Source organism: Barbus barbus (assembly GCF_936440315.1).
Source record: "Barbus barbus genome assembly, chromosome: 13".
NCBI lineage: Eukaryota > Metazoa > Chordata > Actinopteri > Cypriniformes > Cyprinidae > Barbus > Barbus barbus.
In genome coordinates, this window is record NC_136741.1 from 22,046,419 (window position 1) to 22,074,415 (window position 27,997).

At 36.8% G+C, this 27,997-nt stretch overlaps 1 protein-coding gene across 1 annotated transcript in view; it reads left to right on the forward strand.

Moving 5' to 3' along the window:
- LOC306879675 (phospholipid-transporting ATPase VA-like) overlaps window positions 1–27,997 on the forward strand; it is a gene marked incomplete at both ends in the record, with an annotated part of 50,669 nt that overhangs the window by 16,358 nt on the left and 6,314 nt on the right. The window contains 13 exons of the mRNA XM_079432823.1: window positions 109–215; window positions 773–904; window positions 2,275–2,405; window positions 2,645–2,897; window positions 4,266–4,483; window positions 4,578–4,772; window positions 6,303–6,864; window positions 17,833–17,936; window positions 18,896–19,022; window positions 19,474–19,658; window positions 22,184–22,535; window positions 26,010–26,086; window positions 27,555–27,680. Of these exons, the coding sequence (XP_079288949.1) occupies window positions 109–215; window positions 773–904; window positions 2,275–2,405; window positions 2,645–2,897; window positions 4,266–4,483; window positions 4,578–4,772; window positions 6,303–6,864; window positions 17,833–17,936; window positions 18,896–19,022; window positions 19,474–19,658; window positions 22,184–22,535; window positions 26,010–26,086; window positions 27,555–27,680 (2,569 nt within the window). The remainder of the gene's footprint in view (window positions 1–108; window positions 216–772; window positions 905–2,274; window positions 2,406–2,644; window positions 2,898–4,265; window positions 4,484–4,577; window positions 4,773–6,302; window positions 6,865–17,832; window positions 17,937–18,895; window positions 19,023–19,473; window positions 19,659–22,183; window positions 22,536–26,009; window positions 26,087–27,554; window positions 27,681–27,997) is intronic.

Sequence of the window (27,997 nt, forward strand, 5' to 3'; positions counted from 1 at the left end):
TAGCAAATGAGGACAGAGGAATTCAGATTGGAACTAGATTATGTATAATCCTCAAAGATATGTTGTGTTACAAGTGTAATAAATGAACCGGTATGGTGTGTATGACAGAATCCATCGCTGTGGGAAGAGAGACGGCCTATACAAAGACAATCTGCTGCTCAGGGGCTGCACCATCCGCAACACAGAGGAGGCTGTAGGAATAGTCATCTATGCAGGTACGCTACTTCTTTCCAAACCAGGACTGGAAATGTCCACTACAGTGTCATTTCCACCACATTTCAATTTATGTATTATGTCTAACAGTGCCCTTTTATCCAAGTAATTTCATCACCATCACAAAAAAGTGCAAATTTTTAAAAAATATATATATTTGCGCTTTATGCATACTTGGCAAATGATGCTGTTTTATTGGAGAACTTTCTTTTAAATGTTCTATTAAAAATTAAATTTACCTTATTTTTTTTCCTTTACACACATCTCAAGTATGCAGTTTACTGACAAATTTGTAGTACACTAACTTTTGATTATTTTTTATGGATTGTAAAGGAAATAAAAACTGTTGGACAATTATAATCTGTTAAATCATTTCCAAGTAATATCATTGTAATTTTTTTTTTTTTAAGATTTTAATATTTTGAAATTTTTCACATTTTTACATTTAAATGTCACCAAGAGTTAAAAAAAAAAAAACTTTACAAATAGCATTTAAAAGGACTGGTGCAGCTCATGTTATTTTTTTAAAAAGTGAGTTTTGCTTTGCACTGATTCTTAGGTCATGAAACAAAAGCAATGCTGAACAACAACGGCCCTCGTTATAAACGCAGTAAACTGGAGCGGCAGATGAATGTAGATGTGTTCTGGTGTGTCATCATCCTCCTGGTTATGTGTCTCTTTTCCGCCATTGGTACGTAATACTTGGCATCAATTTTTTACATGTGCTGCTATATTTGATTTGGAACTCGTGCGTGAATTTCTAAAACTTGACCCAAATTCAGATGCAATTTCACTGCCTGAAAACGATGTCTTAGTGTTTCAAAAGCATTAAAACAACTTAAACATTGTTTTATCTTGGAATTTCAAATCAATTATCATAGCACAAGTGAAAGTCAACAAGACTCTTCTTTTTCAGTGTACCCCACACATTCCACACTTAAGTAGATGTTGACTTGTCCAGTCATCACTGGAGCATTGCTGCCTGTCAGTATAGTAATGCCAATAGACATTGGCATCTTTCCTGATCTCTGGTTGTTGTATTGATCACATCTTTCAAACTGGCATAGAATAATGTACCCAAATTCCTGACTTTCACAACAACCTATTCTTCATCACTGCTCTCACAGTCGTTGCTTCTATCCTCCTTGGTCCTCAACAACTTGTTTTATTACTACAACCTGATTTTCTGATGCATTCATATCACTATCATCAATACTTTCTGAAATAAGTACAGATTTGTCTTTCCATCTTCCAAAAATCTTACAAAAATGAACCTAAAACACATGCATAAAGTCTATTATACTGTCTGCCAATGCTGGTCAATAGTGCCAGCTACGCAAAATATGCATCACAGGACTTTGTCAGTTATGCATGACGCTCAGATTTGTTGGTCTCGGAGTTGTTGTTTTTATAAACGTGCATTAAAAATGACAAAAAAAACTTTAGAAAACACATTTGTGGATGTATAATTATATTTTTTATAACTCGAATTTATATGTATTTTCTAGTCTAAAATGAGCTCACTATGGAGCCTTGAGAGCATGTGACCTAACGTGCAAATGTCTCCTTTACTACTTGCTTACCAAAAATGTGAATCACATGGCTAATACATTTTAATTTTACTGAAGGGGATGTCATTTGACATCACTAAAATAAAATTTTGTTGGTTGAACATTAATGTTGTATTTTTTCTTGGCGTCTAAATGGCGATATCCCATATAGGGTTGAAACAAAAAACAATCAAACAAGATGAAGTTAAAGTATTTTATTAATGTTTATTTCAGGTAATCTTGTTATTTTAATATATAAACCATTTTTAATTCCCTTTTCAGCAAAAGTAATTCTATTTTTATGCTTTATACCATGATAAAAAATACTCCTTCAGTGATTAATGAATGTATCTGATTGAGGAAGCATTTTAGAGGAAGCAGTGATTTGACTGTTTGGTTTCCTTCAACATTTTAGATTCTTTGAACATTTTCAGTGAAAAAAAACAACAACCCAGATTCCATTTTACCATGCCTTATACAGTCAAGTGTTTTTCTCTGAAACCTCCTCTAGGACATGGCCTGTGGATGTTCCAGTATGGAGATAAGAGGCCTGTCTTTGACGTCCTGAGCCCAGAAGGAACAGACTTATCTCCAGTGGCCTCAGCCATTTATCTCTTCCTGACCATGATTATAGTATTGCAGGTGAATAGCAAGTGGTGTAAGGGGAATGTTACCATGTGCTTCAGATTAACATTGATGCTCCGTATGTAGAAGAATTTGAATTCTTTTAGATTTAAAGTAACCATTCAATTAAATAATGACTAATTTTGGATGAACGTTTCCTTTAATTTCCATCTGGTTTTAGACTCGGCGGTAGGTGAAATGATGACCCTGCATGAACCTACAACAAACCTCTCTACTTCTCTTTTTCTCTGGTGCAGGTGCTGATCCCCATCTCGCTCTTTGTTTCCATTGAAATAGTGAAGATATGCCAGGTGTACTTTATCCATCAGGACATGGATCTGTACGATGAGGAAACAGACTCTCATCTCCAGTGCAGGGCTCTGAACATCACAGAAGACCTTGGCCAGATGCAGTACATTTTCTCTGATAAGACCGGCACGCTCACGGAAAACAAGATGGTGTTTCGCCGTTGTACTGTGGCGGGAGTCGAGTACTCGCATGATGCCAATGGTTAGGATTCTCGGTGTCTGCAGTGTCAAAACAAAAGCCAATGTAGTTCTTTGCACACCATTAATTCTCTGTAAATGAGCAATATGTAGTATAAATAATTGGGCTGTCAATTATATTAAATATTAGTAGTTAATTACATGATATGCCAATTAATGTAATTAATCATAGTGGTTACAATTAATGGCATATATCAAAAAGCCCCCAAATGAAGATCATTCAAAGACATGTAGCAGAATTAGGTCACACTTTAGTTCAGGGACCAATTCTCACTATTCAACTATGACTTTTGTCTCAATAAATTCTCATTTATAGTTAGTAAGGTAGTTGTTAAGTTTAGATATGGGGTCAATTATGGTCATGCAGAATAAGGCATTAATATGTGTTTTATAAGTACTTATAAACTGCCAATATACTTAATACGCATGCTAATAAGCAACCAATTAGTAGTGAGAATTAGTCAATTATTTTTGAAAGAAATTAATACTTTTATTCAGCAAGGATGCATTGTAAATTTATCAAAATTAACAAAGACATTATAATGTTACAAATTGCTATTCCAATAAATGCTGGACTTTTCAACTTTACAACTGTTAAAGAGTCCTGGAAATTTAGATTTCAGTTTCCACAAAAATATTAAGCAGCACAACTTTTTTAACATTGATAATAATGAGAAATGTTTTTATTAAGCACCAAAACAATATATTAGAAAGACTGGAGTAATGGCTGATATATATATATATATATATATATATATATATATATATATATATATATATATATATATATATATATATATATATATATATATATATATATATATATATATATATATATATATATATATATATTATATTTTTATTTATTTATTATTAAAATTATATAATATATCTTTTTTTTTCATATTAGAATAGAAAACAGTAAATTTAACTAATAAAAATTCAAAATATTATCGTTTTTAATCAAATAAATGCAGCCTTGGTGAGCAAAAGGCTTCTTTTTAAAAATTACTTAAATTTAATTATATAAAAAAACAAAAACATTTAAACTTTTTTTAAACGCTCGTGTGTGTGTGTCTCATCTCATATTCATCTTTTGATGTCAAACCCAAATGTTTTCAGTCTACAACAAAAATAAAGGAATTGGCCTTACTGTTCCAATACTTTTGGAGGGCACTGCATATAGATAGATTTATTGATTTGATTGAGTGCTTGCCTGATTGATTGATTAAATGTAGATGTAGTTCACTCCGTCTATAGCCTGTGCCCCAGTAGGGCAGCTCCGATTAAAGACTAGCATGAGGAAAAAGTGCCAGAAGCCCTATGTCTTCAATGTACAGCCCAAATGTTTCAAAGAGTGTCTTTCCCACAGCGAGGAGGCTTGCTATGTATCAGGAAATGGATTCAGAGGAGGAGGACTGTACATCTCATGGAGGAACTCTCCCACGGCGGGACAGCGTCACCAGCCACCAGAGTGGAAAAGTGGTGTTGCGATCACAGAGCACCAAATCTCACCGTCGCACCGGGAGCAGAGCCGAAGCCAAACGGGCCAGCATTCTGTCCAAACACACTGCCTTCAGCAGTCCCATGGTTAGAAAACATATCTTCTCCGCCTTAAGCTGTACATGTGTAGCTGTACCCAGTGCTTAATGATATTTGCTCTTTTATTTTATTGGTTTGACAGGAAAAGGACATTACTCCAGATCCCCAGCTCATGGATAAAGTCAATGAGTGCAGCAGTCAGATGGAGTTCATGCGTTTTCACAGTCAGTCCCTGAACCAGATCTCCCCTGACCTGTGTGACGTCTTTGACTTTTTCATTGCTCTCACTATCTGCAACACTGTGGTTGTGTCCTCACCCAATCAACCCCGGCAGAAGGTAAGCAGACCGACCACCAGGAATTAACTGAAACTGACATTCGCAACCTATTTTGTGTCAGTTATGTGACGCAATTCAGGACATTCCGTTGAGAAGAAGTCAGTGCAGGAAGTAAATAGTCAATTTTATTGTCATTTCAATCCTAGTGGCTTTTTTGTCAGGTATCATACTTCACTAACAGCTGTTGGTCAAATATAGGTTTGGTCAAATATAGGTTTGAGATTGAGATTTGTTTTAATCTCAGAACAACTGAAGTGTCTCATGTCAGATTTTGATGACACACATTTCTTAATGTCTTGTGTGTGGGCTGTTAACTTCCTTTGGTGGTTTTCTGCTGTGTAGAGTAGGAGCAACTTCCTGTTTCTGTGTAAAATATGTTTATGGTCTATCTACTAATTTATGGCATGAGATGCCCTCAAAATCCCTCTTGTCTGGAGCCATTCCAGCATTAGCATATGACCTGCATACTTCTGCAAGTGTGCATGTGACATCAGGCAGATATTTTGATCAAAGACTTGTTCTCCCTTCATAATAGAAGTCTGATCTTGAGCTGAGTGAGTTGCATTTTGTGTTTGATTAAATTGATGGCTGCTTAAAGTTCTGCCATATTTAATTTGCATTAACCTGCAGTTTCTCTCACAATTTTTTTTGAATGAATCCCCTCTTCTGAGAGCAAGTATTTGTGCATAAATTAAGTTCCTAAATTAATTTAAAGTTGTTAAACACAATCTTAATTAAATCTTTAATAAATAGACAAATACATGTATAAATAAGCTTGAATTAAAATGTAATGTATCAAACCAAGGAACATCTACAAACAAATGAATAGCTCTTCTTGAACTAATTTCACTTTTCTTAAACCGTTTTTGCAATTATTTTGAACCATTTTGTCTCAAGGTGATTATTAGTGTATTCTGTTCACACCAGTGTTATTTTAGTGTCTAGTTGATATACTATTATAGTTTTTACTATTATAGTTATTGTTAATTTTAGTAAATAGTTTTGGTTATTTTGTTCTTGAGTTTGTGTTTTTGTCTTTTTTCTTTGTTTTTAAAATACGTTTAGTATAGTTTTTAGTCATTTTTATTTCAGTTTAATGAAAATGAGAAATGTTGCCTTGGAAAGTATCTAAAATTAATTTTGTATTTCGGTTACCATTTATTTTATTTTGCATAAGTGTTTTCTTATGGTTTTAATTAAGAGTTAACTTTAACAATCCTGGTTCACACAGGTGACCTCATATATTGTTATAGTTAAAAAAAATAATTTCTTAATTGAATAAATAATTTTTTAGTCGTCTTGTGAATCTTTCATTTTTAAATAAACACCTCTTGTTTTGATATCTTATTTGATGTAATTGAGTTCAGAATGCTTAAGGATTCAAAAACCTCAAAGAAGTATTCAAAAAATTTGACATGTCATCTATTATGGAATGATTTACAGATCATCCTCCCAGTTGGCTGCAGTACTAAATGCACACAAATATTTAAGGAGTTTTGTTTTGACAAATGTTCTTTGAATCTTATCAAGGTGCGTCGCTACGAGTTGAAATCTCCAGTGAAGACCATCGAGGACTTCATCAAGCGCTTCACTCCGAGCCGCCTGACCTCTGGCTCCAACACCAGCAGCTCCTCCAGTCTGGCCACCAACCGCTCGTCCTCCCATAAAGTGGGCTGCAGCATGCTGTCCTCCCCCTCGGCTGAGAGCACGCTCACAAATCTGAATGAGGAGAAGCGTCCGAAGCATGACCTGCAGCATGCCTTCAGCCCCGTTCCACCCAACTTTGATAAAACAAAAGCTTTGGCTCAGGATGAATGCGAGCTCAGATTTGAGGCAGAGTCACCAGACGAGGCAGCGCTGGTTTATGCAGCCCGGGCCTATAAGTGTGCTCTTGTCGGTCGTTTGCCAGATCAGGTGACCGTGGAGCTTCCACACTTGGGCAAGCTGAGCTTCGAGCTTCTGCACACACTGGGGTTTGACTCCACAAGAAAGAGGATGTCAGTGGTGGTAAAACACCCTCTGACTGAGCAAATCACAGTCTACACCAAGGGTGCCGATTCAGTCATCATGGATTTGATCAGACCAGCCACAGGTATGCTAACATGGATGAGCACATTGTTCCCACACTTTATTTATAGGGTTCAACATTTTAGCTGCTCTGATGCATAATGCAGATGCATTGCAGTGTATATTTAAAATATGAAGTTTACATGCTTACAGTGACGCAGGTTTGAGTCATGACCCAGTCCCAATGTCCCTTTCTCTCCCTCCATTTCATATGCATGTATGTATAATTTAGAATAAACTGTTTTCTGTTTTATTATATTAAAAAAAATCTGTGATGACGGCTGAATTTTTAACAGCCATTAAACTAGTTCTCAAGGTCACATGATCCTTCAGAAATCATTCTAATATAATAATAATAATTCATTACATTTTATATAGCGCTTTTCTAAGCACTCAAAGCGCTCTACATTGTGAGGGGTGGTGTCTCCTCGTCCACCACCAGTGTGCAGCATCCACCTGGATGATATAGTGATATAGATGATATAATATGCTGATTTAGTGCTCAACAAACAGTTTTTATTTATATCAATGTTGAAAACCATTGTGCTACTTAATATTTTTGTGGATTATTTATTTATTTATTTATTTATTTTTAGCATTCTAAGATGAAAACCTAAATAAAAGTATACAGTATTTCTTAAAAAAAAAAAAAAAGTTAAAAATTTTTACCACTCTAGGTAGTTTTAATTTTATTTATTTATTTAATTTTTTTCATTAATTCACCTGCCCATTGTCAATTATTTCTTTATTATTTTTACAACCCGGTCATTATAATAAAAAGAGCATAACTCATGTTATCTTGTTAAAAAGTTAATCTTAGTTCATCTTATTGGAAGTTTGAAGCTGCATTTCTGACAGTTTCACTCCTATCCATCTAGTAGCTTCTAAAAGATACTTTCTATGAATTTGAATGAATGAATGATGCATTTTATATAGCGCTTTGTGTATTGCAGTACACCCAAAGCGCTTTACAATCATTTGGGGTGGGGGGGGTCTGCTCAACCACCACCAGTGTGCAGCATCCACTTGGATGATGAGACGGCAGCCACAGTACAACGGCACCAGTGCGCTCACCACACACCAGCTAGAGGTGGAGAGGAGAGAGAGTCATAGAGCCAATCATGTGTATGGGAATTATTAGGAGGCCATGATTGACAAGGGCCAAAAGAGGGAATTTGGCCAGGACACCGGGGTTACACCCCTACTCTTTACGAGAAGTGCCATGGGATTTTTAATGACCACAGAGAGTCAGGACCTCAGTTTAACTTCTCATCCGAAAGATGGTGCTCTTTTTGACAGTATAGTGTCCCCGTCACTATACCCACGTTAGGACCCACACAGACCACAGGGTGAGCACCCCCTGCAAGCCTCACTAACACCTCTTCCAACAGCAACCTAGTTTTCACCGGAGGTCTCCCATCCAGGTACTGACCAGCCTCAACCCTGCTTAACTTCAGTGGGCAACCGGTCTTGGGCTGCAGGGTGATATGGATGTGGCATTTTCACCATCGATGGTTTCAACTCTGTAACTTTTTGAATTATTCTTTTTATTTTTTAATGGCTCTCCTCTTTTATATTTGGAATTCAGATTAACAAACGCCTGGCATGCTGTCAAACCTTCTCCCTTATGAAATTAATCAAATATTCTGGGTTAGTTTATTTTGATGTTCAGTGTTGATTATGCTTTAGAAAGCTTGTTGATCATACTAAAGTTTTAATGAAGTCTTTTTTTTTTTTTTTCGTGCCCCAGTTAGACTGCACATCAAGCCTATTCCAGCAGAATAATGTTTTTGTTAACAACTGTTTATTGAATTTTATTCTGTGGAACAGTAGTACAAAACAGAAAGCAGCTGTACAAATTTAGAACCCACCCCAACCCATCTCACCCCCTGGTAGACTTAAAAAATAATAAAAATAAATAAATAAAATAAATAAATAATAATAAAAATATATTCATTAATATTAATAGATAAACAAATAACAATAAAATAATTTTTACAAAGATTTTTGAAAAGAAGATACAACATTGAAAGCTGAATGTCATTAACGGTTTTCATGTTAGATCCATGTATATGAGAAGTAGAGAGTTCCATCGAGATAATGTCCAACAAATACACCGTCCAGGTTCGTCTGTCCATTGTGTGAGGAGGATTCCAATGGTTGACCAGCAATTTTTTGTGCTGCAGTGAGAGCAGCTAACAGTAAAGATCTTTGTTGGATGGACAACGTGAAGTCCCAAAAGTAATTTATGAAAAAATGGCACGTAGTCAAACATATCTCAGTACTCAACAAATATGATAGGTCCAGTGAGAGTCCAAAAAGGTGAGCGAGAGGGGCACTCCCAAAAAAAATTGCAAAAACGTGCCTAAAACTCCTTGGGAACAAAGATTACACTTAGGAGAAGACGAAAGATTCATATAAAAACTTTCATTGGAGTCAAGTAAACCCTATGCAGCAATTTCCAATGAATCATTTGGTGATTAGGGTTTTTAGAAGACAATTTAAACATACCCCATACCTGATCGGAAAATAAAACATGCACATCCTCATTAAGATCCTTAGCCCAAACGGTAGTAATAGATAAAGGTTTGTATGAATGCTAAAGAAGAAAATGATAGATGACTGAAGCAGAGGAGGGAGATTCCTCAGAAGGAAGGATTAGTTTGCGCAAATGGTGAACAGGCAGTTGAGAGTTCCAAGGCACCCCATACGCCCGTAGAGCCGATCTAATACGCAATTACATAAAAAAGGAGGTGCCTGGCAGATTATATTGAGTTTTAAGATTCTGGAAAGATTTTAAACCACTATCATCATAGATATCTCCCAGAGTGTTTACTTTACTATGAGTCCGTTGCAGACAATGAAATGGAGTACTGCCTGACAAAAGGTTATTATTGTGGAAAATAGGTGAATGCCTATGCCATTTTGTAGCTAGTTGTGAATGTCTTACAACATCCCTCCATGTGGAGAGGAGGTGGGTTACAATGGGACCAAACCGAGATTTACACTGCCTAAGCGGAACTCCCAAAAAAACAAGATGCATCAATTTATACGGATAAACAATAGATTCCTCAATTTCTCTCCAAGACACAGAAGCGTCAGGATCAAACCAAACTGCTAAAGGGCGGAGGGAAAAGGCTTGAGCATACAGTCTTAAATTAGGGAAAGAAAGACCTCCATGTAATCTACATCGTTGTAAAGTAGTCAGTTTAATACAAGGATGTTTCCTCTCCCATATATACCGTGAAACACATGCATCTAGTTTGTTTCTGTAGCCAACCGGTGGAGCGAAAGGAATCATGGAAGAAAAGAAATTGATACGTGGGAGAACATTCATTTTAATCACTGATATACAGCCCTGAAAATAAGTAGGAAGACGAGACCAATTTTCCAAATCTGAGGATACTTTGGCTAGAATACATTATAGTTTTTTTTTTTGAGACTGTTTCCTGCAGGGAAGGAAAAACATCTATCCCCAAGTACTTAAAGTTTTGAATCAATGGAATAGATATAGAAAAGGACATGGAATCAATTTTAGAATTGAGGGGAAGTAAACATGACTTACTCCAATTAATTTTAAACCCTGAGAGACATCCAAAATGGTCAAATAAGTTCAGCACATGAGGAATAGAATGTGACTGCTTCTCCAAAAACAATAAGATATCATTAGCAAACAAAGAAATATGATGATGAGTATTCCGTATATTTATGGGAGAAATAGTTTCAGATTGTCAGACCGCTTGAGCTAAGGGTTCCAAGAACAGTGAGAACAGTGAATAGTTCTATTAAACTATTATAAATAAATAAATAAATAGTTCTATTATAGCTGGTCAAAAGCTTTCATCGCATCTAGAGATAATACTGTGCAAGGAGAGGACAAGCTATTCTTTGAATTAATAATATGATATAACCTGCATAAATTATCCGAAGCCGAGTGAGATTTAATGAATCCTGTTTGGTCGTGATGAACTAGCCTATTCATAAATTTCTCTAGACAACGAGATAGTACTTCAGCATATAATTTAACATCAGTCTCTATCAAAGAAAGTGGCCGGTAACTAGAACAGGAAGTCGGATCTTTATTTTTATTTTTTTTAACAAGAGAGAAATAACAGCTATATTAATGGATGGGTGAAATGAGCCTTGAGTAACTGAATTTGATCATATTTAACATGAGGGGGCCTAAATCCGATCAAAAAGTAGTATACAATTCGATTGGAATGCCATCTATGCCTGGGGATTTCCCCTTGTTCATAGATCAAATTGCTGACTCCAGCTCCTGAAGAGAGATCGGTTCAGCCAGGTATTCCGAATCCGAATCTGACAGCCTAGGTAAATCAAGGTTGGACAGAAAAAATACAAAAGAGTCAGGGTCACCATCAGTGGAAGAAGTATAGAGGTTAGAGTAAAAAGAGTGAAAGGCGATATTAATGTCTTTTGGGTCTGTCATAATAAGCCCAGATTGGGATTTCACAGCTGAAATATTAGCAAACTTTTCATTGTTGCGTAATCTTAGGGCTAAAAGGTGGCTTGGTCTGCTCCCTTGAAAATAGTAATTCTGCCTGGATCTTTGAATCAGGAATTCTGCCCTGGATCTCAGTAATGAATTGAGTTCGGACCTAAACGCCATGATTTTACTGAGTGTATTGTCTGAGAAACATCGCTGATTATCTCTAGTCAGATTCTGGAGCTGTGATTCCAGTTCAACTATCTTTTTGTGTCGGTTTTTCTGAAGGAAAGAGGCATATGAAATTGTTATTCCTTATTAATCCTTTAACTGCATTGCAAAGTGTTCGAGGATCATCCACTGAACCTTGGTTAATTTCAACCCATTAATATTACAACTCAGAATATTAAGGTCAGTCATAAGTATCAAACAAAATTACTGTATAAGACAAAATATAAGTTTGAAAATAAAACCAGTTGAGTCTACCATTAAACCACCCCCCACCCTCCCCGTTACTATTCAAAAAAACATGAACACATTCCCATGAACTATGGCAGATCAAACCAAGAACAAACCTTGATCTGCCAGCACCCCTTAATATGGTCTGTGGCGTCAACAAAAACCTGCACATTACTGTAGCACCAACATTTGGCCCCATAGTCACATATTGACTAGGTAGTATTTCAAAAAGAGGCCAAATGTACGGAGCTCTACTAGAGTGCGACTAGGTTCATGAGCATGTCACGTGACTCCCTTATTCCAGCAGAATTAATGAATAACGGCTCACGGCCAAATGGCCAAAAGTCATTAAATTTCTTCATTGAATGGATAGATTTTTTTTTATGTCTCCAAGAAATTAAAGAGAGAGAGTCACCATCTACTAAGAGCAGACAGTGAGACGGTGTGATATTTCAAGGAAGTGTTTTGAATTTTTCATGTCTTTGGAGTGCTTAAAGTGGCCTCCAGATTTTTATTTGCACTGTTGATCCATGTTGATAGACATTTGATTCCCACATAGTCAGCATGGTAAGGGCAATATGTCCCCTTCATCCAAACATCTTTTGGATGGCTTCCAGATTGTTCTTGGCTCTTGATGTAGCCAAGGGTTTTAGCGGTAATAAACTATCTTAATGGCATAGGTAGACTGGCTTGTTAGTATTCCAGGCACGAGAACAGCTCCAGTTTTCTCTAATGCTGTGTACATAAATGACTGAACAGAAGTACTACATGCACAGCACAGCCCTGTGCTTTATATCTAAATGTCAACATGACAGCCAAAAAAAAAAGAGATAAAACTATGCCTTAGAATAGTTCACAAGCGGTCTGGTTACTCATCTTTTTGAAGGAAAGAGCAGAATAATCAGAACATGGACTTTTTTCAGTTATTTCTTTTTTTTAGCATTTTTTAGTATGTTACAGACTAGAAAAGAGAATAATTTATAACTTGTTTCATAAAACAAAAGTCACATTGTTCTAAAGTACAACCCGAATTCCGGAAATGTTGGGAAGTTTTTTAAATTTGAATAAAATGAAAACTAAAAGACTTTCAAATCACATGAGCCAATATTTTATTCACAATAGAACATGGAGAACATAAATGTTTAAACGGAGAAATTTTACACTTATTCACTAAATGAGCTCATTTCAAATTTGATGCCTGCTACAGGTCTCAAAGTTGGCACCGGGGCAACAAAGGGCTGAAAAAGCAAGAAATTTTGAAAATTATTCAGCTGGGAGAATATCTAGCAACTATTTAAGTTAATTGACATCAGGTCTGTAACATGATTAGCTATAAAAGGGATGTCCTAGAGGCAGAGTCTCTCAGAAGTAAAGATGGGCAGAGGCTCTCCAATCAGTGAAAGAGTGCATAAAAAGATGGAATGGAATACTTTAAAAACAACGTTCCTCCAACAACCTAAAGCATCTTATATTGGAGCCAGTCACATTATGGTCTTTGTCAATGGGTTCCAGCATTGCGATTCTTGCAGCAGTGTTTCTTTACATGCCTTGTTATGCTCTTCATTGTCTATTAAATCTTCTTGCTTTTCTTCTAACCCTTTAGTTTTACATAATCTAAAAATTTGGAAACAACTTAGGAAACACTTCAGTTTCCAGACAATGTCGTGTCTGTCTCCTATATATAAAAATCCTTCTTTTTTGCCTTCCATATCAGATGGAGCATTTGCACTATGGTTTAGAAGGGGCATTGTAAATATTAATGCCCTTTTTCATGAGAACAATTTTGTAACTTTCCCATATCTTTCAGAAAAATTCAGTCTTCCAAAAACTCACTTCTTTAGGTGTCTACAGACTTGTGAATTTATAAGAAATACGTTTTCTCACTTCCTTCATGCATCTCTTAAACAAGGTTCTGTCAACATATATAAAACTATTTTTTCATTTACTGTAATGTCAAGATTCTTCATCCTTGTCTAAAATAAAGTTAGACTGGGACCTTAACCATGTTTTCTCAGATGAGGAATGGTCAAAAGCTCTTCGTCGTGTACATACTACTTCTATCTGCGCTCGTCATTCACTAATACGGTTCAAACTGCTACACATAATTTATTGAACAAAAGTTAAGCTGTCTAAAATAAACCCAGAAATTGATCCTATTTGTGACAGATGTCGACAAGCTCCAGCTACTCTCTACCATACCTTTTGGATCTGTCTAGAATTAATTTATTTTTGGGCATCAATTTTCAAATCAATCTCTGATGTTTTTTCTTTTAAAGGTTGAACCATGTCCTTTAGTGGCACTGTTTGGACTTAATCCTTCAAAGGTGTCTCTATCATCTTTACAGTCAAATGCTTTAGCCTTTTGCTTAATAATTGCTAAAAGAATTATACTATTGAACTGGAAAAACCCTTCTCCGCCCAACTAATTTCACTGGATGGATGACCTGTTACAGTTTATTCAAATAGAGAAAATTGTTCTATGGTCAGACGAGTCCAAATTTGACATTCTTGTTAGAAATCACGGACGCCGTGTCCTCCAGGATAAAGAGGAGGGAGACCTTCCAGCGTGTTATCAGCGTTAAGTTGAAAAGCCAGCATCACTGATGGTATGGGGGTGCATAAGTGCATATGGTATGGGCAGCTTGCATGTTTTGGAAGGCAGTATGAGTGCTGAAAGGTATATAAAGGTTTTAGAGCAACATATGCTCCCCTCCAGATGACGTCTATTTCAGGGAAAGCCATATATATTTCAGCAGGACATTGCAAAACCACATACTGCAGCTATTTCAACAGCATGGCTTCGTAGTAGAAGAGTCAGGGTGCTGAATTGGCCTGCCTGCAGTCCAGATCTTTCACCTATAGAGAGCATTTGGTGCATCATTAAATGAAAAATGTCAAAGATGACCACAAACTCTTCAGCAGCTGGAAACCTATATCAGCAAAGAATGGGACCAAATTCCAACACCAAAACTCCAGAAACTCATAACCTCGATACCCAGACGTCTTCAGACTGTTTTGAAAAGAAGAGGAGATGCTACACCATGATAAACATACACCCGTCCCAACTATTTTGAGACTATTTTAGCAGGGATCAAATTTGAAATGAGCTCATTTTGTGCATTAAATTGTAAAATTTCTCAAAATTTCTCTTATGATGCAATTTCATGTTTTCCCTTGTCTTTGGAGTGTTACAAGCTGTTTGTGCATATACAATATCTGTAAAATTGCAAAGATTAAAGTCTCAAACCCAAAGGGATATTCTTTATAAAAGTTTAGACTGCCACGCCTTCCTAAAACCGCTCATTCAAACACGCCCCCACATGTCTATGTCACAGTGTGGGAAGATTTGCATAACACCACCCAAACGTATACGCAATGAAAGAAGGGGTAACTTTTATTCTCGCTGTAGTATTGTTGTTGCCGTGGCCATGTGTCTATTTGAACAATAATATTTGTCTGTCACAGGCTACTGTTCTAAAAGGCAAACTTCTGGTTATGTGTTGCCAACACCCTTCCTTTGGGTGAAATTTTCTAGTTTTCTGGTGCATTTGAAAGCTTGACTAATATTTTTCAGACCCCATACACAAAAAAAAGAATTTTATTTTAAGCAACATTTCACAATATATTAACCCCCGGTTTCACTCACAAGGCTTAAGCCTAGTCCTAGACTAAAATGTAAGTCTTGGCCGTTTCAGCTGAAAGAAACTTGCACTGACTGATCTTAAAATATATCAGTGCCTTTGTTTTGTCTCAAAAAGCACATCAGTTTTATTTCTAAGCACGTTTATAAAAATTACTTAAATGTACTTATTGAACTATGGCCTAATCCTGGCTTAGGCTAAACCCTGTCTGTGAAACTGGGCCTAAGTGTATTTCATCTTACTGTACTGACAGATTTTGTCCCTTGTATTTAATTTGTTATATTTAAAAAATCTTATATATTTACTATATGAAAAGAAAACTGTGGAATAAAAAGTGGAGTAAGACCAAACACATATTCAGGGAAAAGTATACAAGTACAAGTCTTAATAACATACAGTGTTGCTTCTCGAGTACATTAATTTTCTTTCAAGGATATTCTGAGTTTTACATTGCTATCTGTAAAAAAAAAAAGAAAGTTGTCAAGAAACGTATTATAGATCTTATTGTGAGTGATTCGTCCAATTAAGTTTTTTGTTTTTTTACCTTAATGTCATAATTTGATTTTCTTTCAGCATTTAAAACCCTGCCTTACCACAACTCGCAATAATTTTGGGTTAATTCATTTTCATTTCATTATTATTATTTTTTTTACAAAGAAAAGGTTAGCAAGTTCTTTTAGTCACACGAGTCTAATTGTTAACATGTTTACGAATGGCTATACATGTTTTGAACATCTTGCCCCATAGATTTCCACTGAAAGTGCATTAAAGATTTGTGCACTTGAGATTGAGACTTTTTCAGCTATATGGACAATAAGCTAGTGCCATTGCAAGTAGTCATTTAATTTCCTCTTTCTGCCATGTGTTTAGCTGGCAGTCTGGAAATAAGTTTAAAAACCCCAGGTTTATTAGTGTTCAGCCTATGTTGGGGTTAGTTAGCATAAAACTGTGCACACACACACACGCAGACTGTGCTCAGTACAGACTATGAGCTGTTTTATGCACATAGAGACACACGCTCCGTGTATATTCCTGTACTTTTGGAGCTAGAGCCACTGTTCACTTCTGGGTGTGGGCTTCCAATTAACATTACAGCCCAACTGAATGTACAGTTGCTCCATTCAGAAGCAGTGGGATGTTTGCCATGCTTGTCTAATGACACAACGCACAAAAAACAGACTACAGGTGCCAGCCTAAGCCATACAGCTTTCGAGACTTTGACAAGTAAATTGTTACAACTTCATTGACACAAAGCTGTCTTGACCAGGCAACCATAAAGATCTGGAAAAACAAACAGTACCTATGTGTTTCCAGTCATTATGTAACGTGTTAAAATGAACGACATAGACAAAAATGTTCCAAAGTGTGCTCTATTACCAATGTTGGAAAGGACACCATGTTTTGCAAAGGGAATGGCAATCATTTCTGTCTCTTAGTAATAAGAAACTGGTGCGTTATTTTCGTTTCTGTGAGTAGCCGCCTCTCTGGTTAAATTCCAAGACTAAAGTTGCTAGTTATTATATAATACATCATAACAGTCTATGTCCAGTGTCATGTCCTTTTGTCTAGTCTAGTCCTTTTGTTGTTTTTTTTGGGTTTGGGTGTTTTGTTATGTTTTGTTTGGGTTTGGTTTGTTGTTTGTTTGTTTTTTTTTTGTTTGTTTTGTTTCTTTTTAGGCAAGCTTTAGTAGTAGTAGTAGTTTGTTGTTGTTGTTTATTTGTTTACTTGATTTTTTTTGTTTATTTTCTATGGCTCAGTAAAGCTTTCAACATTCTCTGCAAGTCAAAGTATATGCAGAGAATGCTGAATGTCCTACATAGAGTGAGCTGTGGACATGAAAGATGCTACTCCATGTGTTGCTAGTGGTTTAAAAATTCCCCACTGAACCTTTTAAATATTGTTGCATATGTTATGAAAGACTTTCATAAACTTTTCCTTTTTGCTCTTTGAAGGGTCATGTCAGGGCATGATATGGGGATTTACTTTATCCATAGGTTTATTAAGAACATTTAATACTTGAGTCAATGCATCAGTCTCTCGTCCCACAGTTGCAGGGGTGGTGATGAATCATTCGGTGAAAATGTGGGGTTTGGCACTCGCCCGCTCGTCTTGGCTGACGGTCGTCCTTGTTGGGAAGTGATCATCCCAAACAGTTTGTTCTGCTCTTCCTCCCAGGAAGCAATGCACTGAGCAAAAACACAGGAGCGATAAACCTCAAAATGCTCTGTAGCCAGCTTATTCAGTCAACCTGTCAAAACACTCTGCCATCTTTATTAAATCTAATGGCCTTTTTGAGAAAGCCAATGGCAACATGGAGAACCATCCTTGAAGAGGCTGAAGTGATTAGTTTAGCTGTCTGCTTGCAATGTGTTTTTCACACTGTGTATTTAATATTAGTTTAGTAATTTATTTTCTTTTTGGTTTTCTTTGTGTTTTTGTATTGCAGATGATTGCAAAGGAAAGCGACAAAGGAAAATCTTGTATAAAACTCAAAACTACTTAAATCTTTATGCTGCAGACGGTCTCCGAACACTCTGTATCGCCAAAAAGGTAACACAGGCTCTCAGTAACAATTAGAAAATATATATTTTTTTAAATAATATTGATATATATTTGCTGTATATTTAATTTAATCGTTAATATGAATCTTTAATCAATTGACAGCCCTCGTTTTTATTTTGTCATTTACACTTTTGGGTGGACTTTACTGGATAAAAACAAAGTGTTTGTGTTGAAAAAGTAAAAGTGTGTTTGCACCGATGGTTTACATTTCAAGTCTGTGAGATTTTTCCCAGAATGCTGATCTGTGTGGCAGATCTGTCACTCTATGTCTATCTTTTTCTTATCTCTCTTCTATCTATATCTCATGGATAGTAATTTATGCTCTCATTCTCTTCTCTGACTTGTTAACTCAGTGTCTTGAGCTCCTTGTGGGAGTCGGGTTGCCATAAGATGTGGTGTTCTTGTTTTTTCCCCAATTTTTCAACAAACTTTCACATGCTTCCTTGGACCTACTGAAGCAGATTTCTGACAATCAGAATTTTAACCAACAAACTTTTACTTTTTCCCCTTTTTCTCACTAAAGCCCAGCTGTGATCTAACACTTCCTATATAATTTTAATAAAAGTATGAATTCTATCTTTTCTTCTTTTTGGCATGCTTCATTATCACTGTTGCTAAATAGTCCCCTTAACAGAAGGGAAACCTTGAACAGCTTGCATACAATTATTTTTCACACAGCTAAGTGTGAATTCATACATAAATGGAGCTGCTTAAAGTTTAACAAGCATCTTATTGTGTTAGTTTTATTTTCTCCACCTGTTTGTTTTTTAAGCCAGCAACCAGAATACCTTATTGCGTTCTTCTTTTTCCTTTTTTCACACATCCCTTTGAAGCTAGAAAAACTTTTGAAACAGTGTGACAACCAGTGCTTCATCAAAACTCATTTATTGCAAATTATGCTGATGTTGCACCTCTATCAGTGATGTGATTGTATTTGTTTGGTCCAGGTTCTCAGTAAGGAGGAGTATGCCAATTGGCTACAATGCCACCTGGAAGCAGAGACAGCCATACAGAGGAGGGAGGAGCTGCTTTTTGAGTCTGCATTACGACTAGAGACCAACCTCCAACTTCTGGGTAATAATAGTTCCTAAAGCACTAGTCCATCAAGGACTAGTTCACAACTGGCGTTAAAGCGATAGTTCACCCAAGACTGAAAATTTATCATCGTTTGCTCACCCTCATGTCATTCCAAACCTGTTTGATTTTCTGCTAAACACAAAAGAAGATACTTTGAAGAATGTAGGCAACCAAACAGTTACTAGTCCCCATTGACTTTGAGTATTTTTAAGTCAATGGGGACCAGCAACTGTTTGATTACCAGCATTCTTCAAGATATCTACTTTTATGTTTAGCAAAAGAAAGTAAGTCATTCAGGTTTGAAACAACTTGAAGGAGAATAAATGATGACAGAATTTTCATTTTTGTGTGAGCTATCCCTTTAATATCTCTGGATTCAAACCACAAGTGGTTAGTACCAGACATGTGGGTATATGCATTAAATCTTTCTGTCTGTCTTTTCAAATAGGAGCAACAGGTATTGAGGACAGACTTCAGGATGGGGTTCCCGAGACCATCGCCTCTCTCAGGAAAGCAGGTCTCCAGATCTGGGTGCTGACAGGAGATAAACAAGAGACTGCCATCAACATTGCCTATGCCTGCAAACTACTGGACCCAGAGGAGGAGCTTCTCACTCTTAATGCTGACTCACAGGTACACCCAGCATGCACTGCTGCAGTCTCTTTTCATGGGCTCTGCTCTTTCTCCTCACTTCCTTCTCCCTCTGAATGCTGACGGAGTGAGACTCGGTCTACATCTAATGACTGTTTTTAGAAAAAATTGATCTGTTGATTACCTCTGCAGTTGATCATATAGTCAGATTCCTCATCTCCAAACAATGACATTAAAGGCCATAAATAATCACTAAACTGAATTTGAGAACCAATTCGTTTAAATTTGAAATGTTTGAAAGAATTGATTTGCTTGAAGTGTCTCAGAATTCCTAAAACTACGGGGAACTGTGTTTCACATATGCCTTATTAAAAAAACTAGCTGTTACTCTCAAGCTGCCCACTCCAGCTGAAAACTTGCCTGCAATCACAGAATTTGGAAAATGTTTAATATCAGTTCTCACAAGGGCTTGAAAGCCTTTTATAATTCTATTATATCTTTGGTGTAGATTCTGTTTGATCTTGTATTTAATTATTTATTCTCTGATTTGATTATTGTTCTTGTTTTGCTTTTTGCATCCAGGAATGACAGAAATGTCTGAAGGTATTGCTCATAACTTGAACCTGATTGTTCAAGTTGAAAACACAAACTGTAGTTCCATTTCTTGCACTATTGTACAATTTGTATTATTTATTTATTTTAATATGAGCGTTTTTTTCCACTATGGGCACTTTAATCTCTCCCGAGGGCTGATTACTTATTTTTTAAATAATATTATTATTATTATAACTAACTAATCCCAACACTATTTTTCTCTTGGGGCTGCTCTGTTTAGCCTTCTTTGTTATTTGTGACCCTGGATCACAAAACCAGTCTTAAGTCGCTGGGGTATATTTGTAGCAATAGCCAAATATACACTGTATAGGTCAAAATTATTCACTTTTCTTTTATTCCAAAAATCATTAGGATATTAAGTAAAGATCATGTTCCATGAAGATATTTAGCAAATTTCCTACTGTAATTATATCAGAACTTAATTTTTTATTAGTAATATCCATTGCTAAGAACTTCATTTGGACAACTTTAAAGGCGATTTTCTCAATATTTAAATTTTTTTTGCACCCTCAGATTCCAGATTTTCAAATAGTTGTATTTCAGCCTAATATTGTCCGATCCTAACAAATCAATAGAAAGCTTATTTATTCAGCTTTCAGATTATGTATAAATCTCAATTTTGAAAAATTGACCCTTATGACTGGTTTTGTGGTCCAGGGTCACATTTGTTTTTCAAATGTCATTTTAGTTTAATTATCGGCAACTGCTGTTAAGATTTTCTGTTTTTACACTGACAGCACTGAGAACAAAAGCACTGGCACACAATAAATTATGTAAAAAATGTATGTTGATTCATTTTCAAGTTCTAATTAAGTAAATATTCATATCAACTCATATTAGTTCAATCGTAGTGTGTTTTTTGAACCCATTACCCAGGACTCGAACATGGGATGTCCAAAGCACAATGGCGCTATATGTCGACGTGCTGCCCACAAGGCTATCAGCGCCAACAACACTTATCTTCAAATTAAAGTCAGTCATGACCATTTTCATATTTGTGGGATATTGCAGTGTTTATTATAAAAATTTGCCTATGCACATAATTTTTAGATTTGTGTGCCCTCATAATCTTTAATCATTACTTAAATAGACGTTTTAAATAGTTATATTGCATATATTGGCTTTTTATTAGCTAACCTTCTCTCTAAGATATCAGCCATCAAAAGTCCATATCTGCCCACCACAAATGAAAATATTTTGTAAGGTAATTTATTTAGACCTAAAGGACCAAAAGTGTCTATAGTTGAGAAAAAAGCACCCATATATCAAACTATTTGCATATTCCCATGCATGTACACTTTTAGACAGTGGGTGTTTCCCCCACAGAAAAGCTGAACTGGATTGAATGAGCTCTCATGATGTTTCATTTTGTCTCCTTGGAGAACACGTGAAGCATCCACATGAGTTTTGTTTTGAAAAACCACACAGGCAAAGAGCTGTCATACTGGAATGTCTTAATCACCGACTTGCTGTATTAGTCAGAACTTTTTCTTTGCTTAAAGGGATAGTTCACCCAAAAATAAAAATGGTCGTCATACTCTCACCCTCGTGTCATTACAAAGCTGTATGAATTTCTTTCTTCTGTGGAACAAAAGATATTTCAAAAAATGTTGGGAACCAAGCTGTTTGGATTACTTTTGAACCAAAAAGAAGACATTTTGAGAATAGAAAGACAGTCGTAGAGGTTTGGAATCACACGAAGGTGACTAAACAATGACAACATTTTAATTTTTGGGTGGAGTATCCCTTTTAATAAAAGTGATTTGGTACAGTAAATGTGTTATATAATTTATACCATAATTGTGATCTGTTTAGTTGCATTTCCGAGCAGAGTCATCTTTTTTCTTTTTTTCTTTTTTTTCTCTCTGTATGCCAGATGTTGTCTAACTCTCATGAGATCTTTGTCCTTATGACCTTCCTGATTTTTGTGTTTGAATGTGAACTCTTACTAGGAGGCCTGTGCTGTATTGCTTGAGAACAGTCTGCACTACATCCAGGCCAAGTTCCTTTGCAACCCTCGACCAGATCCTCAAGCAGCTAGAGATTATGCTGGCACCCACTTCTCTTCTCCGGTGTGTTCTACGGCGTCCTCTGGCCACTCCAGCCCCTTCCTGGTGCACCGGCTAGGGCTGGTGATCGATGGTCGAACCTTGGCCTATGCACTGGACAAGAGTTTGGAGGACAAGTTCCTGGCCGTGGCTCGAAGTTGCAGGTCCGTTCTATGCTGTCGCTCGACGCCCCTGCAGAAGAGCATGGTGGTCAAGTTAGTGCGTAACAAGCTCAAGGTCATGACGCTGGCAATAGGTAAGTGGTGGATTTGCTTGGTCGTTTTTTAATGTAGTGTTTGTTGCAAATGCTTGATCTCAAGCGAGTTTTTCGTTTAGCTGAATTTGTTGCATAAATTAAAGTTTTTAAAGCCCAGTCTGCAAGTGATGAGCCTCTAGTGGTCATAAACTTTACACAACTTCAGCTAAGATGATGCACACAAATGAACTTCACTGCGTTCCACAGTACTAATGCTGGTGACTGCGTTTAAAGGAATAGCTCGCCCAGAATTGAAGATGGTATCATTTACTCATGCCCTTCCATGCACTTTTCCATACAATTACATAAACAGAGACTGAAGCCTTGAAAGCACACTAACGAGAACCATTTAAATAGTCTATGTGAGTAAAAATGGTCAATCCAACATAGTCTATCCTTGTAACTGAAATATTTTTCTTTTATTCCCTTCTTTCAAAAGAAAACATGATCAGTTTGGACATGACCTTTCAAAAGCTTTTTGAATTTTTTTTTCTCAGAAATAAGTGTTAAATTGATCAAAAGTGATGATAAAGACATTTCAATCATGACAACTCTCTGAATATTTTAGCATAGTGATGGATATGGCAATGTTACTGTATTTGGTCTTGGCGGAATAGATCTGCTTCGTTATTGCTGTGGTTTTAGATTATTGCTGCTGCTGCAAGCAAGTATAGGAACTTGCTACTGCCAATGCATATGGCGATATGGTGCCATGAGTGTTTAAGACATACTGCTGCTGCCCAAATAGCATCTAAAATACCCTGTAGCAGATCTATACAGGTGGAGCTGGGGAAGCTGGAGGGTTTCAGAGAAACTCTGAAAGCGTGCTGCAGGAATCTCAAGTGAATGCTAGCCAGCCATATAAATTTAAAGAAGTAAGCTCATTGGCTTCATATGCAGCATGAACTAATCAGCAGGTGCCAAGTCGTTTAACTCTCTGAATATCATCAGTTACATTAACAACCCGTCAGCCTGCGCCATCTAGAGTTTCATGAATGAACTATATATTTATATCACTAGGCAAATATTTTATTCAGAAAGTCAATTCATACATGTTTTTTAAAAAGGACTTGTGAGGGGGAAAAAATTTAAGAATTTTTGTCAGAACAAAATAGGTTTTTGCTTAAAATCTTTAAATATGCCCAAGTTGTTCTTGACTGGTAGCAGTGTTTTTAAATGATTCACAAAGCTCATGTAAATGATTCCTCTCTGAATCTAGCGCTGGAGTTCAGCTCACTGATTCAGTGGGAAGATTATCAGTGCATAATAACTTTTCTGAAATGTTTGCATCCTTTTTGAAGCTTGAAAGCTTCAGTCTCCATTCACTGTAATTGCATGGAAAATTGAGACCAAAATATGTCCTCAAATGGGTTTGAGAAGACATGAGGGTGAGTAAAGGATTTCTGAATTCTCATTTTTGCTTGTACTGTCCCTTTAAACAATAACTGGTTGTTTCTTTATAAGACGCACAAAATGGGTAGCATAGATGTTCTTTTTTTGTTGTTTCTCGTACTTTTTGCTTGGCAAGTTGAATTTGGAGATTAATGGTCCCCGGTGTTGCCAAGTAAACATTTCAGTGGTGACTGGACAGCACGTGTCTGTCCTTTCCCCAGCGCAGAATGCCACATTTACAAGCCTATGCAGCACTCTGGCTAATTATCCAGATGGCTTTAGGGAGAGAGAGAGATGCAAGGTGCATCAAGACTGAGCCACATGCCTGCAGATAGAGCGGGTTACCTCAGGTCACCCCCCCCCCCCCCCCCCACCACCACCACCTTAATAAGGATTTTGTAATTCATTTATGTCTCATGGAAAGACAGGAGTAGGTTTTTTTAAACATTAACGCTGTCATCTTGGAAGAGAATGAGAGGGGGAGTGCTCAAACGACCCTCAGCAGTGCTGTAAATAAACTCCTTTGCCTCGAAATTGACAGACTTCATTACAGAATGAATCAGAGCCTTGTCGTCTTCACCGCATGACTCTAATGAACGGACCTTTATGGTGTACAGACACGTTCGCAGCAGATGTTACCGGTTCTCATGCTAAGCATATTTGCTTTGGTGTACTTCAAATAAAGGTTGTCTTGTTGAATTTGGCTGCCATATTTGTTTGTTTCAGTTTGGACAAAGGCGACTGACAGTCTCAGCAGGCTTTTACTTTTCTATATACTTCAAAGCCTACCAGCTTTTTAGCTTGAAAGTCAGCTTTTGATGATAGCTTGGGGTCAAGTCAGCACTGCGCCTTATGCCTCAGGCAATAGAGGGTGATTTTAAAAACCACCTCAAGGCAAATTCAAAGGTCCAAGACAAACACTTTTGAACACGTATTATGTGTTATCTGAAGTACACTCTGCCTCTCAGAAATTTCAGACAGAATGTTGTCAATTTACAGTTCATAATCATGTAAATGTGTTGTCATTTTTATTTCTTCTGTCAAAATGGCCACACCTTTCATTCTCATGTTTTTATATACAGGGGCGGTCAGACTAGATTTTAATTATAATTTTATTTTTTAATTTTTTTTATAGCTCTACCTCCTCCAGGGGACCTTTTTTCGTGATATCCACCAAATTTGCTGTAGTCCTTCAGTCTGTTTTAGCTCTGGGTGTTTTTTTAATATCTAACCCGTCTAAAGTTTTCCTGTGATCAGATATTCTGAAATATTATGTGTCTGTTCTGACTTGATGTGCTTATTTCTTTGGACTTGAGGCTTTTTATGCAGCAGACAATCAAAAATATTCAAGAGTTATGAATGTTTTGAGTCTGTTTCATAATGTTAATGATTTTACACTCCAACAATCAAACACAAACAACCTTTTATCCTGCTTTAACTAACTATTAGTCTGCTTACTGCTACATAACCATTAAAAGTGTTTTTTTGTTGTTTTTCTACTTTCAAATAGGTCTTAAAGCCAACATTTTTGTTTTTATACCCTTTTCTGTTTTAGGTTTCAGTTTAATAGTTTAACAGTGTGCCTCATTTAGTTTAAGTAGGGCTTAATTGAATTTTAAAACTTCAATTTATATAAACAGGATGAAACAACGCCAAAATATTTGATTTACAGTCAAGAACTTAATTTGAAACATTTAGATGCTTTGCTAGTTGAACATTCCTATACTAATTTGCAGCTCAGACTTAATCTTGAACTGATAAATGGAATGCAATGACTGCCCCCTCTTTGGGTTCCTGTGTGATTTTGACTTTGTAGTAAGCATTTTTCAGATGTGTAAAAGGTGACATTGATGTAGAGTCATGTCGCCCTACTAATGCACTGTGTCATTCCAGTTAATTTCAGAAACCGCAGCTTGTTTCTGGGCTCCTTTGCAGATAATTTATGTTGTTTATTTTTGCCAGCAGAGCACTTTGCTGCTGATTCAATGTTTGCATTAATGCGGGCTGACATTGTGCAAAGTGAAACGGAATTGGTAACTCGCTTACCCCTCTTTCTCGCCCTGTTGTTCTCATTCATCCTAGGTGACGGAGCTAATGATGTTAGTATGATCCAGGTGGCTGATGTAGGGGTGGGGATCTCTGGACAGGAAGGCATGCAGGTAAGGAGAAACTGAAAAGATCAAGGGGAAGTAATACTGATAAAAGTGTTTGAAAGGGGATGGTGGAGCCATACATTGTGGCCACACTTTACGCTCTGCCTTAAGTGTAAAATACTGGAGGAATGAACATTGCAAAGCAGGACTGCAGAGTTAATGCACCAAGGTTCTGGATATACATAATTCATGTTTTATGAAGATGTTTTGGGCAAGATACGGAGACAGCCTGTACTCAGACAGTTAATAAATGGTACCTTACACCAGTGGTTCACGACCCAAATATGAGTTGCAGTCTCTTCTGATAAGGTCAGCAACAGGGAAAACAACCCTAAATACAAATTATTAAATGCTGTTAACCATGTTATTGAGAATAGTTAAATATTTTTATGTTTTATTTTGTTTATTTTTGCAATAAAAAAATTTGGTACTGTATTATATTGCCACATGATTTGAAATCTGGGTCCTAAAGCAGAGCTATTTGAAAAACTGACTCTTCCCTTGATATATTGACCCATGCCTTTTTTTTAAGGACAATTAACCTAAATGCAGTGCTGCAGTTTTGCTTTGTTTGGGCAATATGCACCATATGGTTCCTTCAGTGGATCATTTATAAAGCGCCCTCCACTTGTTCGTGTCTGGGAACAGCCTATCTCGTTCTGGTTTCTCAGAAAATCTCCACTTTGCCCACAAATGGCTTACCCACCCACCTCAGCTCTGTTCTCAGTGGCAGCCCTACATAATATACATCCTGTTAAGGTGAGAAGAGAAGCCAGAAGCGCCATGAGCTCATCTGTTTGACGCTTTGTCTCATGCGTCACACAGATTAATTAATTCAGCGAAAGATCTGGATGTAATGATGCACCACTCTTCGCTCTTCTTATCCGAGATCACGTTGAGGTCAGCGCTCCGTATTAACAACCCTAATGAGAATCTGTTTATGACTCTGTCCCATAGACCATAATGTACCAAACATAGTAGGTAATAACTGATCTCACCTGTTTTTTTTATGCTTTCATGATGTGGAGAGAATGACAACGAGGATGGAGAACATAGCTGATGCTGCTGTCAGGCCAATTGTAACTGATTAAAATCCCAAACGCCATTAGAGGCGACAAGGCGGTATCTGTCATGCTGATAGATGACATGTTAACTGCCTGACGCGTGCAGCTGTTGAAAACATATGATAAAAATAGATGGGTGATGGACGGGGGATCATTATCACCAGATTCCAGTCAGGAAGGCTTTTCATAATTATTTTATGCAAAAATGTCCTCACAAGTGTCTTGTCACCAGGCTGATGTTAATCTTTTGTCTTATGAATGTAGATGGATGCCATGCCACCATGTTTGTGGCATGGCATCAACTATTCATGCACTAGTGTGGTCCATTGCTTTGTGAAAATAATTTTAATTGCACAGAACTTGTATTAACATTTACGGTCTTCACTGTTCTGTTCACATTGTTTTCATAGGCAGTAATGGCCAGTGACTTTGCCCTGCCACGGTTTCGATACCTGCAGAAGCTTCTCTTGGTTCACGGCCATTGGTGTTACTCGCGTCTCGCAAATATGATCCTCTACTTCTTCTACAAAAATGCTGTGAGACCCTGAAGTTTGCTACTTTCCTGATTATAGTTAGGATTATTTTATAGGTTATTAACTAGTTTAAAGGGACTTTGAAAAACAATATGGCAAGAACAATGCGTAGTAGCTGGTCGTTATTTAAAAAATAAACTCTCAGACGGTGATCAGTGTTGTATCATACTGAATGAAGTTTATTTTGTAATAATGACAAGCTTGCTGTATATTATACTTGGCATGGCTAAGAAATACCTAAATGTGACCATGGACCACAAAACCAGTCAAAAGGGTCAATTTTTCGAAATTGAGATTTATGCATTATCTGAAAGCTGAAT